This window comes from Dicentrarchus labrax, unplaced genomic scaffold (assembly GCF_905237075.1).
Source record: "Dicentrarchus labrax unplaced genomic scaffold, dlabrax2021, whole genome shotgun sequence".
NCBI classification, from domain to species: Eukaryota; Metazoa; Chordata; class Actinopteri; family Moronidae; genus Dicentrarchus; species Dicentrarchus labrax.
This window is the reverse complement of record NW_026136723.1, coordinates 3,282,066-3,297,512: the sequence shown is the minus strand read 5'-3', so window position 1 is coordinate 3,297,512 and position 15,447 is coordinate 3,282,066. Positions and strand designations below refer to the sequence as shown.

The 15,447-nt window shown below is 41.1% G+C and overlaps 1 protein-coding gene across 1 annotated transcript; it reads right to left on the bottom strand.

The window, feature by feature from the left end:
- Nucleotides 1-657: 657 nt before the first annotated feature.
- On the bottom strand, nucleotides 658-13,317 carry bop1 (BOP1 ribosomal biogenesis factor). The gene is made up of 15 exons (XM_051390722.1): nucleotides 13,173-13,317; nucleotides 12,080-12,277; nucleotides 11,889-11,963; nucleotides 11,533-11,687; nucleotides 11,330-11,447; nucleotides 10,475-10,789; nucleotides 9,413-9,574; nucleotides 9,250-9,330; nucleotides 7,955-8,024; nucleotides 7,177-7,309; nucleotides 6,911-7,094; nucleotides 6,539-6,830; nucleotides 6,372-6,456; nucleotides 6,044-6,151; nucleotides 658-1,049 (listed from the first exon to the last, which is right to left on the bottom strand). Exons 1-15 carry the CDS (start codon nucleotides 13,278-13,280, stop codon nucleotides 896-898), a joined length of 2,238 nt encoding a protein of 745 aa, XP_051246682.1. The 5' UTR covers nucleotides 13,281-13,317; the 3' UTR covers nucleotides 658-895.
- Between the last annotated feature and the right edge of the window lie 2,130 nt (nucleotides 13,318-15,447).

Below are 15,447 nucleotides of genomic sequence, written 5' to 3'. Positions count from 1 at the left end.
GTTGTGGCCTGTTGAGGGGCAATAAATATCAAAAGTTCTAAAACATCTATTGTGTTATTGTATGGATCCACTATATAAACATAATATCTACATACATGGCATTTGATTGGAGGCTAGTCTCACTTTGTCCCAACATTAAAATAGTTTAGATTTGTGTCCATTGTTTCTGTTAATAATGTATTAAGTGTCCATCTCATTATAATATTCAGATTTATCATAAATAATTGAACATGTATTTTAAGTTCAGTTAAAGAGGGGTGGAGGTGGGCTCACATTGCAGCATTTAAAAATTTACTTGAAAGTAACGCAATAGTTACTATCTGAAGTAACTAGTTACTTTTATAATTTGTAACTGAGTAACTAATTTAGTTACTTTTTGGAAGAAGTAACAGTAACTAATTACTTTTAAAAAGTAACTTGCCCAACACTGGTCATTACACACTGTTATATACTGTAACATCTTTTAACATCCTTATTATTGCTTTCTGTAGCAACTGTAACAGTAAGTGTTTCTGATATAGATCAAACCTTTCAAATTAAAACCCTCCATTGGCTGCAGGAGCACTCGGGAGTGATTGATTGACATATTGATATATTGATCTCAAACACTAACAGCAGGGGGTCCACACGCTCCACAATCACCAACAAACCAACAAACAGATTGAAAGTTTCACTTTAATTAAAAACAAACACTAAGAAAGAGGGTTACAAGGTCAAAGGTCAAACATGACAACTGCAGAGTACCCAGAGGTCATGGTCCTGGGTTAGGGTGGTATCCAAGCAGCCACCGTGGTGTTGGTTGCTAGGATACCAAAGGTATGTTGATATGACCACCTTCACCCATGTACAGAGGTGTTGAGCTGGTGGCCGGGCTGGTCGGTTGCCGGGCTGGTCGTTAGGTGAAGAGGCGGATGGTGGCGTCAGATCCAGAGGAAAAGATCCAGGGCTGCGTGGGGTGAAAGGTCACATCCAGGACGCCAAGGTCATGAGTGATCACATGACCTCTGAGAACTTTCACTGGAACAATCAACGGGTTCTGCAGCAGGTCGCTGTGGGGGGGGGGACAGGAAGTCAGGGGTACTGTAGTACAGTGTGTGTGTGTGTGTGTGTGTGTGTGTGTGTGTGTGTGTGTGTCTTTGAGTGTGTGTGTGTCTTTGAGTGTGTGTGGTGTCTTTGAGTGTGTGTGTGTGTGTGTCTTTGAGTGTGTGTGTGTGTGTAGTACAGTGTGTGTGTGTGTGTGTGTAGTACAGTGTGTAATACAGTGTGTGTGTGTGTGTAGTACAGTGTGTAGTACAGTGTGTGTGTGTGTGTGTGTAGTACAGTGTGTGTGTGTGTAGTACAGTGTGTGTGTGTGTGTGTAGTAGTGTGTGTGTGTGTGTGTGTAGTACAGTGTGTGTGTGTGTAGTACAGTGTGTGTGTGTGTGTGTGTGTGTGTGTAGTACAGTGTGTAGTACAGTGTGTGTGTGTGTAGTACAGCGTGCTACGGTAAGCGTACTGACTCATTCCCGGTTCACTTCCTGCTCTGTGTACACTGTTTGGTGCTGTAGCTCTGTCAGTGAACGCTAAATATAAATTTGTTTTACTCATTACAGCGGTTATTTACCCGCTTAACATTTAAACGTAGACTAGTTCTACCTAAACACTCAGAGTTACTCCTTCTTTTAGCGACTTTTCACTACTTTCAAAAATTTTTCATATACGCTAGTTTCATTAGCATTAGCAGTTAGCTATGGCTTCTTCCTCTCCCTCTCCTCTGTCCTGCTCAGTGTGTCAGATGTTCAGTTATTCCTCTGCCTCCTTTAATGATAATGGTTCTTGTATTAAGTGTAGTTTATTTACTGCGCTGGAGGCGAGGCTTAGTGAGTTAGAGGAACGGCACCGCACCACTGAGACATCTTTAGCCGCTATAGTTAGCCAGCCCCCAGTAGCCGGTGCGGTCCGACCGAAGGTAGCTTCTGCTAGCTCTGTAGATCCCCCGGTAGTTCCTCCGGTAGTTCCCCCGGTAGTTCCCGAGCAGCCGGGAAGACAGGGAGGCTGGGTGACTGAGCGAAGGAAGACTAAAACGCCGAAGCCCACAGTTCACCACCAACCCATTCACGTTTCTAATACATTTTCCCCACTCAGCGATACACCCGCTGAGGAACCAACTCTGGTTATTGGCAGCTCCATAGTCAGAAACGTGAAGTTAGTGAAGCCAGCGGCCATAGTTAAATGTATCCCTGGGGCCAGAGCTGCTGGCGAAAGGTAAACGTAAATACAGTAAGATTGTTATCCACGTCGGCGGTAATGACACCAGATTACGCCAATCGGAGTTCACTAAGATTAATGTGGAGTCGGTGTGTAACTATGCTAAGACAATGTCGGACTCCGTAGTTTTCTCTGGACCCCTCCCCAATGTGACCAGTGATGACATTGTAGCCACATGCGCTCGGGGGCGGGGTAAGGCCTTTTGGGCCTTTGGGAGAGGCCCCCCCGGAAAATATATGGAAAATTTTTTCTAAAAACCCAAACCCCCAAAGGGGAAACACGGAACAGCACCCCCCCCTCCCCCCCCCCCCCCTCTCTTTCCCTCCCCCCCCCCCCCCCCCCCAAACCCCCCTGTCCCCCCCCCCCCCCCCAACTATTTAAAAAAAAAAAAAAAAAAAAAAAAAAAAAAAAAAAAAAAAAAAAAAAAAAAAAAAAAAAAACAACACAAAAAAAAAAAAAAAAAAAAAAAAAAAATATAAAATTTTAAATCCCCCCTCTCAACTCTTTTTAAAAAAAAAAAAAAAAAAAAAAATAAAAATAAAATTTTATTTTTTTTTTACCTTCTCCCCCCCCCACCAAAAAAAAAAAAAAAAAAAAAACAACCCCCCCCCCCCCCCCCCCCTCAAACCCCCCCCCCCCCGGCCCCAGGGCCGGAGGGGGGGAGAAAAAAAAAAAAAAATTATATAAAACTAAAAAAAAAAAAAAAAAAAAAAAAAAAAATTAAAAATTATTAATTTTCTTCCTTCCCCCTCCCCCCCCCCCCAAAAAACCCAAAAAAAAATTTTTTTTTATAATTTCCCCCCCCCCCCCCCACCCATCCCCTTATTTTTTAAATTTTTTTATAAATTTTTAAATTATTTAATAAAAAAAAAAAAAAAAATAATTTATTTAATTTTATTTTTATATTTAAAATAAAAAAAAAAAAATCATTAAAAAAAAATTTAAAAAAAAAAAAAAAAAAAAAAAATTAAAAAAAAAAAAAAAAAAACAAAAAAAAAAATAAAAAAAACCTTTAACCCCCTTTTTTTATTTTTAAATATTAAATTAAAATTTAAAAAAATAAAAAAATAAACATAAATATTTTAAAAATATTTAAAAAATTTTAAAAAAAATTTAAAAAAAAAATAAAAAAATATTTAAAATTTTTTTATTTTTGAAAAAAAAATCGCTCCTATAAAAAGGAAATTATTAAAACATAGGAGACTAGCACCGTGGTACAACCACCAAACCCGCCAGTTAAAACAAATAGCTAGGAAATCTGAAAGGAAATGGCGCTCTTCCAAATTATCAGAATATCGCTATTTCAATTTGGCAAGATAATCTTAAAACTTATAGAAAGGCCCTCCGTAATGCCAGAGGAGCCTATTACTCAGCACTAATAGAAGAAAATAAGAATAACCCTAGGTTCCTCTTCAGCACTGTAGCCAGGCTGACAGAGAGTCACAGCTCTATTGAGCCACATATCCCCATAAACTTAAGTAGCAATGACTTCATGAGCTTCTTCTATAATAAAATTATTACTATTAGAGAAAAAATTAATCACCAACTACCATCAACAGTTATCAGTGGCTCTCCAAGTTCAGGGACTTCTGTCAATGTAAACTTAGATATATATTTAGACTGTTTTTCTGCTATCGATCTTCATCAGTTAACTTCAATCATTTCTTCATCAAAGCCATCAACCTGTCTGTTAGACCCGATCCCAACTAGGCTGCTTAAAGAAGTTGTTCCCTTAATTGGCACTTCTTTACTGGATATGATTAATCTTTCTTTATTATCAGGATATGTACCACAGTCCTTTAAAGTAGCTGTAATTAAACCCCTTCTTAAAAAGCCCACTCTTGACCCAGGGGTTTTAGCCAATTATAGACCGATTTCTAACCTCCCCTTCCTCTCTAAGATTCTGGAGAAAGTAGTCGCCAAAGAGTTGTGTGAATTTCTACATAACAATAGTTTATTTGAGGATTTTCAGTCAGGATTTAGAGTTCATCACAGCACAGAGACAGCTCTGGTCAAAGTTAATAATGACCTTCTGACTGCTTCAGACAATGGACTTGTCTCTGTACTTGTATTATTAGATCTTAGTGCTGCATTTGACACCATTGACCATAATATTCTTTTACAGAGACTTGAGCATCAAATTGGCATTAAAGGAACCGCACTAAGCTGGTTTAAGTCATATTTATCAGATCGTTCGCAGTTTGTACATGTTAACGATGAATCTTCAATAAATACTACAGTTAGTCATGGAGTTCCACAAGGTTCTGTACTTGGACCAATACTATTTACTTTATATATGCTCCCTTTAGGCAACATTATTAGGAATCACTCCATTAACTTTCACTGTTATGCAGATGATACGCAGTTATATCTATCAATCAAGCCCAATGAAATTAATCAATTATCTAAATTACAAACATGTCTTAAGGACTTAAAATCCTGGATGACCTGCAATTTTCTGATGTTAAACTCAGAAAAAAACGAAATTCTTGTTCTTGGCCCCAAAAACCTTAGAGACTGACTGTCTAAAGATATAGTTACTCTAGATGGCATTAACTTGGCCTCTAGCACCACTGTCAGGAATCTTGGAGTTATCTTTGATCAGGATTTGTCATTTAACTCCCACATAAAGCCGACCTCTAGGACTGCCTTCTTTCATTTACGTAATATTAGAAAAATTAGACACATACTATCACAGACAGATGCAGAAAAACTAATCCATGCATTTGTTACTTCAAGGCTGGATTACTGCAACTCTTTATTATCAGGTTGCCCCAATAAGTCCATTAAAACGCTCCAATTAATTCAGAACGCTGCAGCACGAGTACTGACAGGAACTAGAAAAAGAGATCACATCTCTCCTGTACTAGCTTCTCTGCATTGGCTCCCTGTAAAATGTAGAATAGATTTTAAAATCCTCCTCCTCACCTATAAAGCTCTTCATGGTCAGGCCCCTTCATATCTTAAAGAGCTCATAGTACCCTATTACCCCACTAGAACACTACGTTCTCTGAATGCTGGGCTACTTGTGGTTCCTATAGTCTCTAAAAGTAGAACAGGAGCCAGAGCCTTCAGTTACCAAGCACCTCTCTTGTGGAACCAGCTCCCATTTGTGGTTCGGGAGGCAGACACCCTCACCACATTCAAGAGTAGGCTTAAGACATTCCTCTTTGATAAAGCTTATAGTAAGGGCTGGATCAGGTGAGTCCTGAACCATCCCTTAGTTATGCTGCTATAGGCCTAGACTATCGGGGGATTTCCCATGGTGCACTGAGCTCCTCTCTTCCTCTCTCTTTCTGCACTCATTCATGTCCCATTAATGCATGTTACTAACTTCACTTCTTCCCCGGAGTTCTTGTGCTTTCTCGTCGAGCAGGTTCTTATCGATCCTGGTGGAGCCTCCTGTCATGGTCCTGCTAGATCTCTCTCTCTCTCTCTCTCTCTCTCTCTCTCACCCCAACTGGTCGAGACAGACGACCACCCACCTAGAGCCGGAGGATCTGTCCTAGGTTTCTGCCTTTTAACAGGCAGTTTTTCCTTGCCCTTGTCTCCAAGGTCTTGCTCATGGTGGTACTGTTGGGTCTCTGTAATTAATGTTATAAAGAGTTCGGTCTAGACCTGGTCTATTTGAAAAGTGTCCTGAGATAACTTCTGTTATGAATTGGCGCTATACAAATAAAACTGAATTTAATTGAATAGTACAGTGTGTGTGTGTGTGTGTGTGTGTGTGTGTGTGTGTAGTACAGTGTGTGTGTGTGTGTGTGTAGTACAGTGTGTAGTACAGTGTGTATATTACTTGTAAACGGTCCCGTGACAGACGATGACCGATCCGTCGTCAGACGCCGAGGCGAACAGCGGGTACAGTCTGTGATAGGCCACGCCCCTCACAGCCTTCTTATGGTGTCTGCAGAAAGTGATCACACCATCAATATGATCAAGACAACATCAATATGACCAATACATCATCAATACAACATCAATATGACCAATACAACATCAATTTGATCAATACAACATAACATCAATATGATCAATATAAGTCTGAACAATGCATAAGAGATCAATAATCTAATACGTTGCCTCTAAGCGATTGACAGGTGTGTGTTTAATTGACAGGTACGTACCGTAACATCTTATAAGGTTTGGTTGAGAGGTCGAGGTCGAACCAGCTCAACCTGCAGTCGTAACTCCCACAGACCACATGATCACCTGTAGACAGGGTCAGGTGTTAATATGGATCAGGTGTTAATATGGATCAGGTGTTAATATGGATCGTGGTGGATTTGGTTACCTCCGGGGTGGACAGCCATGCTGGAGATCCACTTGGAGTTGGCCTGTAGTTTTTTGGTCATTTCCTGCTTGACCAGGTTGTAGATCCTGACGGAGCGCTGCGTCGCCACGAAGAAGTAGGGCCTGACAGGGTGGAAGGATACACACTGAACCAGACCTTTGTTCTTTCTGAAGGGGTTCTGGCTCCGCCTCCGGCTCACCTGGTGGATGAACACCTGCAGGTGGCTCGAGTGATCTGGCATCACTGACGCCAGGTAGTCTCCTTTAGCGTGCCATGCCACCTGGTGGACGGCCTGCAGAAATCAATACTGATCAGTTAGTTCAGTGCAGGTTTTGATCAGGAATCTATAATCAATCAGGTGTACCCTCTCACCTTGGGATGTTGTATTTTGAGCCGGATCCCCTGGTTAAGCTCCTCCCCCTCCCCCTCACTCCAGGTAACAGGCCCCACCCCCTCCGCAGGCTCCTCCTCCTGCTGACCAGACAACAGTCTCTCTGACGACGAGACAACCTGTCTGTCTGCCAGAGAGGGAGACAGGATCAGCACGACAGAGTCCCTGAAACAGAGAGAGACAGACAGGTCGTCAGAGAGAGACAGACAGGTTGTCGGAGAGACAGACAGATCATCAGGGTCCTTACAGGGCGACAGCCAGCAGGCAGACAGACGGGTTTGGGTTCCAGGCGACACTCCTCACAGCTCCGCCCACCTGAACCGTCTTCATACAGCGAGACGAACGCACCTCCCAGAACCTCACAGAGCCGTCATCACTTCCTGTACACAATCAGTAAACAGTCAGTACACAGTCAGTAAACAATCAGAAAACAGTCAGTACACAGTCAGTACACAATCAGTACACAGTCAGTACACAATCACTAAACAGTCAGTACACAGTCAGAAAACAGTCAGTACACAGTCAGAAAACAGTCAGTACACAATCAGTACACAGTCAGTACACAATCACTAAACAGTCAGTACACAATCACTAAACAGTCAGTACACAGTCAGTACACAGTCAGTACACAATCAGTAAACAGTCAGTACACAAGTCAGTAAACAGTCAGTACACAATCAGTAAACAGTCAGTACACAATCAGTAAACAGTCACTACAACATAAAGTCAGTACACAATCAGTACACAGTCAGTACACAATCAGTAAACAGTCAGTACACAATCAGTAAACAGTCACTACACAATCAGTACACAATCAGTACACAGTCAGTACACAATCAGTAAACAGTCAGTACACAATCAGTAAACAGTCAGTACACAGTCAGAAAACAGTCAGTACACAATCAGTAAACAGTCAGTACACAATCACTAAACAGTCAGTAAACAATCAGTAAACAGTCAGTACACAATCAGTAAACAGTCAGTACACAGTCAGTACACAATCACTAAACAGTCAGTACTGTTACCTGAGGCCAGCCACTGTCCTGATGGAGAAACACTGATGGAACGAACCAAACCACTGTGACCCCGATACACCTGAACACACACACACACACACACACACACACACACACACACACACACACACACACACACACACACACACACACACACACACACACACACACACACACACACACACACACACACACACACACACACACACACAGCATTAGGGAGGGAGTGAGATATAGAGAGACAGAGAGAGAGAGAGTAAGACAGAGAGAGAGAGACAGAGAGAGAGAGAGAGAGACAGAGAGAGATACTGGAAAGAAACGACCAAAACACAAAGTAAATTACAATGTTATCTGACCCTAAAAAGAGAATTCACACTGGCAAATTACCTGATCACAATAAAATGTCCTAAACTAAACAAAATGTTGACAATGTACAGACTGAGTGAACACAGCCTGGCCATAGAAACGGGTCGCCACAGACAGAACTGGCTACCAGAAGAGGAGAGACTCTATAAAACCTTAACCTTAAAACAATTTGCAAACATTTTCCCAAATATACCCCAAATTCAAATTATTATCAGACACACAGAAACTCCCCTATTTACTGGGAGAAATGCCAAAAAGTCAAATTATTGCAGCAAAATATGTCTCCTCATGCCACGAACTGAGGACAACCAGTGGAAACTCTGTAAATGTATAAAATAATTGATTGTTTGTTGTTTTGTTTTGTATGTATATACATACATACACACACACACACACGTTTACAGTTTTATCTATCTATTTTCAATTATCAATTTTAATGTATTTTTATATATATATATATATATATATATATACATACACATTAAATAAAGGCAATACAGGCATTCTATTCTATTATATATTATATTTAATAATTTGTTATTACTGTTACTTGTTTTAACTGTAGTTACTTTACTATTGTTTTAATGACATTTATAGTTGACACAAACTGATTGATTGATTAATTGTAATTAATTACTTACTGACTGAGATTGATTGATTGTGACTGTGATTGAGTCAATCATAGTTACAGTATTACCAACAGTATAGATTATAATTTTATTACTTTATTGTTATTATTATTTTTATTTCCAAACGCTTGCTTTAGCAATATGTACAGTGTTACGTCATGCAGAGAGAGAGAGAGAGAGAGACAGAGAGAGAGAGAGAGAGAGAGAGAGACAGAGAGAGTGAGAGAGAGACAGAGAGAGTGAGAGAGAGTGAGAGAGAGACAGAGAGAGACAGAGAGAGACAGAGAGAGACAGAGAGAGTGAGTGTACCAAAGACTGTGTTGTTGGGAAGGGCTGCAGGTCTTTGGGTTTTGGAAGTTTGGGAATCAGATCTTCTGGATTCACGTTCACCTGGAGACAGACAGGTAGAGAGACAGTCAGTGAGTGCTGTGTCCTGATTGGCTGTCCCACTGTACTCAGACGTGTTAGTTACCCTCATCTTCCTCTGGCGTGGGCACAGGTAAAGGTCGAGACAGCGCTCGAACCTCTCATGAATGAACCGAGGAAACGCTGGAACCTGACGGAGGCTGGAGAACCTCTGCGGAACAAATGGGAACTTCCTGTCTGACAGATCCTGCTGCTCCCACAGAGCCCTCTGCAGACAGACAGGTACAGAGACAGACAGCTGTTATCTACCACCTCGACTCCCCTGACTTCCTGAGCCAGCTTTGTATGATACACCAGAGATTGTACTGATCAATACACCAGACTGTACTGATCAATACACCAGAGACTGTACTGATCAATACACCAGAGACTGTACTGATCAATACACCAGACTGTACTGATCAATACACCAGAGATTGTACTGATCAATACACCAGAGATTGTACTGATCAATACACCAGACTGTACTGATCAATACACCAGACTGTACTGATCAATACACCAGAGATTGTACTGATCAATACACCAGACTGTACTGATCAATACACCAGATGTACTGACAAATATGTACTGATCAATACACCAGAGATTGTACTGATCAATACACCAGACTGTACTGATCAATACACCAGAGACTGTACTGATCAATACACCAGAGACTGTACTGATCAATACACCAGAGACTGTACTGATCAATACACCAGACTGTACTGATCAATACACCAGACTGTACTGATCAATACACCAGAGATTGTACTGATCAATACACCAGAGATTGTACTGATCAATACACCAGAGATTGTACTGATCAATACACCAGACTGTACTGATCAATAACTGTACTGATCAATACACCAGACTGTACTGATCAATACACCAGAGACTGTACTGATCAATACACCAGAGATTGTACTGATCAATACACCAGAGATTGTACTGATCAATACACCAGAGATTGTACTGATCAATACACCAGACTGTACTGATCAATACACCAGAGACTGTACTGATCAATACACCAGAGACTGTACTGATCAATACACAGGGATTATTAGTATTGTTGTTATTGTTATTGTTACTACAGACAGGTACACAGACAGACAGGTACCTCCTCGTCAGTGAACAGGTACTCAGGTGGGGGGTTGTAGGACTCGTGGTGACCGGGTAGGGGGATTTTTGGGGCGGGCAGATGCATCCTGTGTTTGGCGAGGATGGAAGAGTCCTCATTGGTCCAGAGGTCGTAGTACCGCCCCCTGCTGTCGTCATCCTGCCGCCGCGGTTTGATCCAGCCCATCTTTATAGCGTGGACCAGTTTGGAGACCTTCTCCTTCTCAATGAGGGATGGGATGAAACTGCGCTTGTCTGCCGGTCTGTTGGAGACCGGGTGGACCATCAGGTCTCCACTGAAGAACTCCACCTGGGGCTGAGGAGAACCAGAACATTACATCTCAGAACCTGAGACACCCGAGGATCCCCCCTGAGGATCCCCCCGTGGGTCCCCTTGAGGAACCCTTGAGGATCCCCCCTGAGGATCCCCCCGAGGAACCCTTGAGGATCCCCCCGAGGGTCCCCTTGAGGAACCCTTGAGGATCCCCCCTGAGGATCCCCCCGAGGAACCCTTGAGGATCCCCCCTGAGGATCCCCCCGAGGAACCCTTGAGGATCCCCCCGAGGATCCCCTTGAGGAACCCTTGAGGATCCCCCCGAGGGTCCCCTTGAGGAACCCTTGAGGATCCCCCCTGAGGATCCCCCCGTGGGTCCCCTTGAGGAACCCTTGAGGATCCCCCTGAGGATCCCCCGAGGAACCCTTGAGGATCCCCCTGAGGATCCCCCGAGGGTCCCCTTGAGGATCCCCCTGAGGATCCCCCTGAGGATCCCGGAACCTGAGGATCCCCCTGAGGTCCCCTTGAGGATCCCCCCTGAGGATCCCCCCGAGGGTCCCCTTGAGGAACCCTTGAACTTACCTGGTACTCGTTGAAGTTGACGTCTCCGAACTGTCCTCTCTGCAGACGGTTCACCAGCTCCACCTGCTCATCCGACAGCACAATGTCACTTCCTGTCTGCTTATCGTGGACCGTTCTCCTGCAGACAAACAGAACGCTGTTAGCATATTTAGCATTCCCCATGTAAACTAATGGGGGAGCTAGCATTATGCTAGTAGGCTGACCAGTAGTCTGGGTTCTCCATTTTGTCCAGGAACTCGTCAAGCTCGTCCTTGTTCCTGATTGGTTTGTAGATCTTCTTCCCGTCCAGGTCGTAGCCAATGTGAGGGAAGTCTCTGTACCACTCCATGGGAATGTTCCCCACTGTGTTCCTTATGTCCTGCACAGGAACCACAACATCAGAGAACAGCTGAACCCTGAAGACCCTGGCTTAATATTGATTACTAACTGAACGTCATTAAGAGCCCTGAAGAACATTTAAGAACCTGACAGAACATTTAAGAACCTGACAGAACATTTAAGAACCTGACAGAACATTTAAGAACCTGATGAACGTCAGAGAACCAGACAGAAGTCTCACCTCTTCATCTGAAGAGTCACGTTCGTATTCGTCTTCTTGCTTTTTGTGGGTCACTCCTCCCTTCTCTTCCTCTATCTGCATGTAGAACCGAACACAGGTGAGGTTCTAGAGGAGAACACGGACAACACTGCTGGACATGTGTCACACACACACACACACACACACACACACACACACACGTAAAACTCTACCTGCTCACTCTCCTCTGGCCCCGTCTTCAGACCTTCATCATCGCCATCTTCTTTGTCATTAGATCCTTCCTCTTCTTCATCCTCACTGTCACTCCCAGAATCCTCCAGTCCTGAAAAGACGCTGTCCTCACTGTCTGACAGATCTTCATCCTCCTCCTCCTCCTCCTCCTCAGCAGGTTTCTTGTTGAAGTTGAAGATCTGAGGAAAAGTCAAACTTCTAAACACCGCACCAAACTCCATACAAAAAACATGGGATTTAAGCAGTGCTTTCCTGATCAAATATGAACATTTTTAATTAAGGTTGGGAACCAAAAGTAAAATCAGCATAAAGATATTTTATTGTGTAAATCTATAAAAGTACAGATATCTTTGAGGGTGGAATTAACTTTCTCTTCTCTCGGTCGGAAACTAAATGAATCTAATTGAAGTAAAATAAGGGGGAATTTGGTGTGTTGCATTGATCATCACACCAACCTGGTCCTGAACGGGTTTATTACAACCCAACATATTAAACTGCCAGATTCTGAATGGAGTTTGGTGTGTGTGACTCTGGAAGATAATGTCCTGAATTAATCAGCAGAGCTAACATGCTAACAGGCAATGCTCCACTGAAAACAACACTGTTGTTAGCTTGCTGCTAGCTGTCTGTTAACAGCTAATAGCACTGTTGATTCCAGTGCAATATCAGCCCGCTTTAGATAACATATAAGTTTATTTCCAGGTAATAATCACAACACCCTGATCCCGAGCAGCCCAACAGGGGTCTACCCCCGTTCACTGTGGTCTCCTGAAGAGGCCAGAGTCTTAAAATGGTCACTTTCTGAATGGAGTTTGGTGTGAGTCTATGTCCCACCACACAGAAGACAACCTACCTCCGTTTATTAACAGATAGCACGGTGTCTCCATTCAGAAGTCCTTTTAGAAAGTGGCCACTTTAAGCTGCAGTCTGAGCTGTCACCAACGGAGCATTATTGATATCACAATTATTGGTACACAGTATTGTTAGCATGCTAACCGCTAGCCGCCAGGCTCTCCCCAGTCCACCCAGTGCTCATCCTGTCTGTCTGTCTGTCTGTCTGTCTGTCTGTCTCACCTCATCCTGCTCCTCTTCCTCCTCCTCTGTGCTCCTCTTCTTTACAGTTTTCTGTCGGACTTTCTTCGCCTCCTCTCTCCTCATGTTTCTGCTGCTGCTCTCCTCCATCACACAGCACGTGGGGAGCCTGCAGGGTCAAAGGTCACACGTCACTGCCGGTCCGGCCTATCAGCCAATGGGAGGCGAGATGGTGAGTTCCGGAGGGTTTACTGAGGGCGCCATCTTGTGGGCATCATCATCATCATCATCATCATTTATTTAATGAAACTTATTCTAATTGAAATATTGATGTTCTGTGAGTGAGTGATAATAATAATAATAAACATATCGATTCTATTAATCATTAAATAGATTTGGTATTAATTTAATATAATATAATACAATAGTAGGAGGGAAAACTTCATTAATCTACGTTACATGAATGTAACTTGAATGGATTTAATTATTAATACTTCATAATAAAATATATTACATATAATCAGCAATCGATTATGTGTGATCTCAAACATAATACAATTATTCCCTAACCAGTGCTGTCCTGTTGTACACCATATTTATCTATTTGGATTGTTTTTATTTATTTATTTGGATTATTATTATTTATTTATTTGGATTATTTTATATTTATTTGGATTATTTTAATCTATTAATTTGGATTCTTATTGTTTATCTATTTGGATTGTTTTTATTTATTTATTTGGATTCTTATTGTTTATTTACTTGGATTGTTTTTATATATTTATTTGGATTCTTATTGTTTATTTATTTTATTTTTTTTTTTTTTTTTTTTTTTTTTGTTTTTTATTTGGATTGTTTTTAATTATTTATTTGGATTGTTTTTATATAATTATTTGGATTCCTATTATTTATTTATTTTGATTGTTTTTATTTATTTATTTTGATTCTTATTGTTTATTTATTTTGATTGTTTTTATTTATTTATTTTGATTCTTATTGTTTATTTACTTGGATTGTTTTTATTCATTTATTTGGATTATTATTATTTATTTATTTGGATTATTTTATATTTATTTGGATTATTTTATGTATTTATTTGGATTCTTATTGTTTATTTATTTGGATTGTTTTTATTTATTTATTTTGATTCTTATTGTTTATTTATTTGGATTGTTTTTATTTATTTATTTTTATTATTTTTATTTATTTATTTTTATTGTTTTTAATGTATTTATTTGGATTCTTATTGTTTATTTATTCGGATTGTTTTTAGGTATTTTTGTTTCATTGTAATCTTAAATCCAAGTAGAATAAAGAAATCCAGGATAATTGAGCAAGCGCGGCTTGACTTAGCCTGCTCGGCTAGCTGCAGAGGAGAAATCACCATAGTAACCTGGCCGGGTTAAGTTTGACCTGCTTTCATGCAACCGACTTGAAGCTAAATTCAGCCAGAGGGGTATTGCACAAAACCAGGATAAGGGATTAAGCCGCGATATATTGGTTATCCTGGCTGAATTTAGCCTCAAGTCGGTTGCATGAAAGCAGGTCAAACTTATCCCGGCCAGGTTACTATGGTGATTTATTCTCTGCAGTTAGCCTGCTCCAGACCAGGCTAACAGCCGGGCTAAGATTAATCCTAGTGATTCACCTGTATTTCCACCGTCAATCCTGTGAGGAATTAATGTGTTTTACAGCATGTCCATGGTCTTTCTAAGTATGTTGTATCATTTTAATTATCCTGCATTAAAATATTACATATATATTGTCATTTCTTATTTCATTTAAATCTGTTGGCTGTTTGTAATTGCAACAGTCCTTTTATATTGATTCAAGTGGTAGTATTATTACTCAGGACAAGTGTTATATTGCTATGCTAATGAAGACTGCTTGTCAAATTGCATAAATATGTGTTTATTGCAGTAATTGAGATTACAAAACACAGCTGATGAAGTTGCAAAGATGTTTTCAATGAAATCTGTGACAAGGGCAATATAGTATATATATTATGGCATGCTGTTTAGGAAATTAATCTTTGAATATATAGAATGAATCTTTGAATATATAGAATGAAACTTTGAATATATAAAATGAATCTTTGAATATATGGAATGAAACTTGACCTGTCATCAAGGCACTGCTGCCATCTTGTAGAAGTGAGAATGAGTCAGTCAGGAACCTTGTGGCAGCAATACTGAGCAATGAGGACATTATTAACTCATTGGTAAGTGCTTGTACGGGCCAAAATCCTTCCCATAGTACCCGTGCCCAATACCGTTCTCCTGACGAAGAAGTTCTTTTTAATGGTGGCAGGCCGACT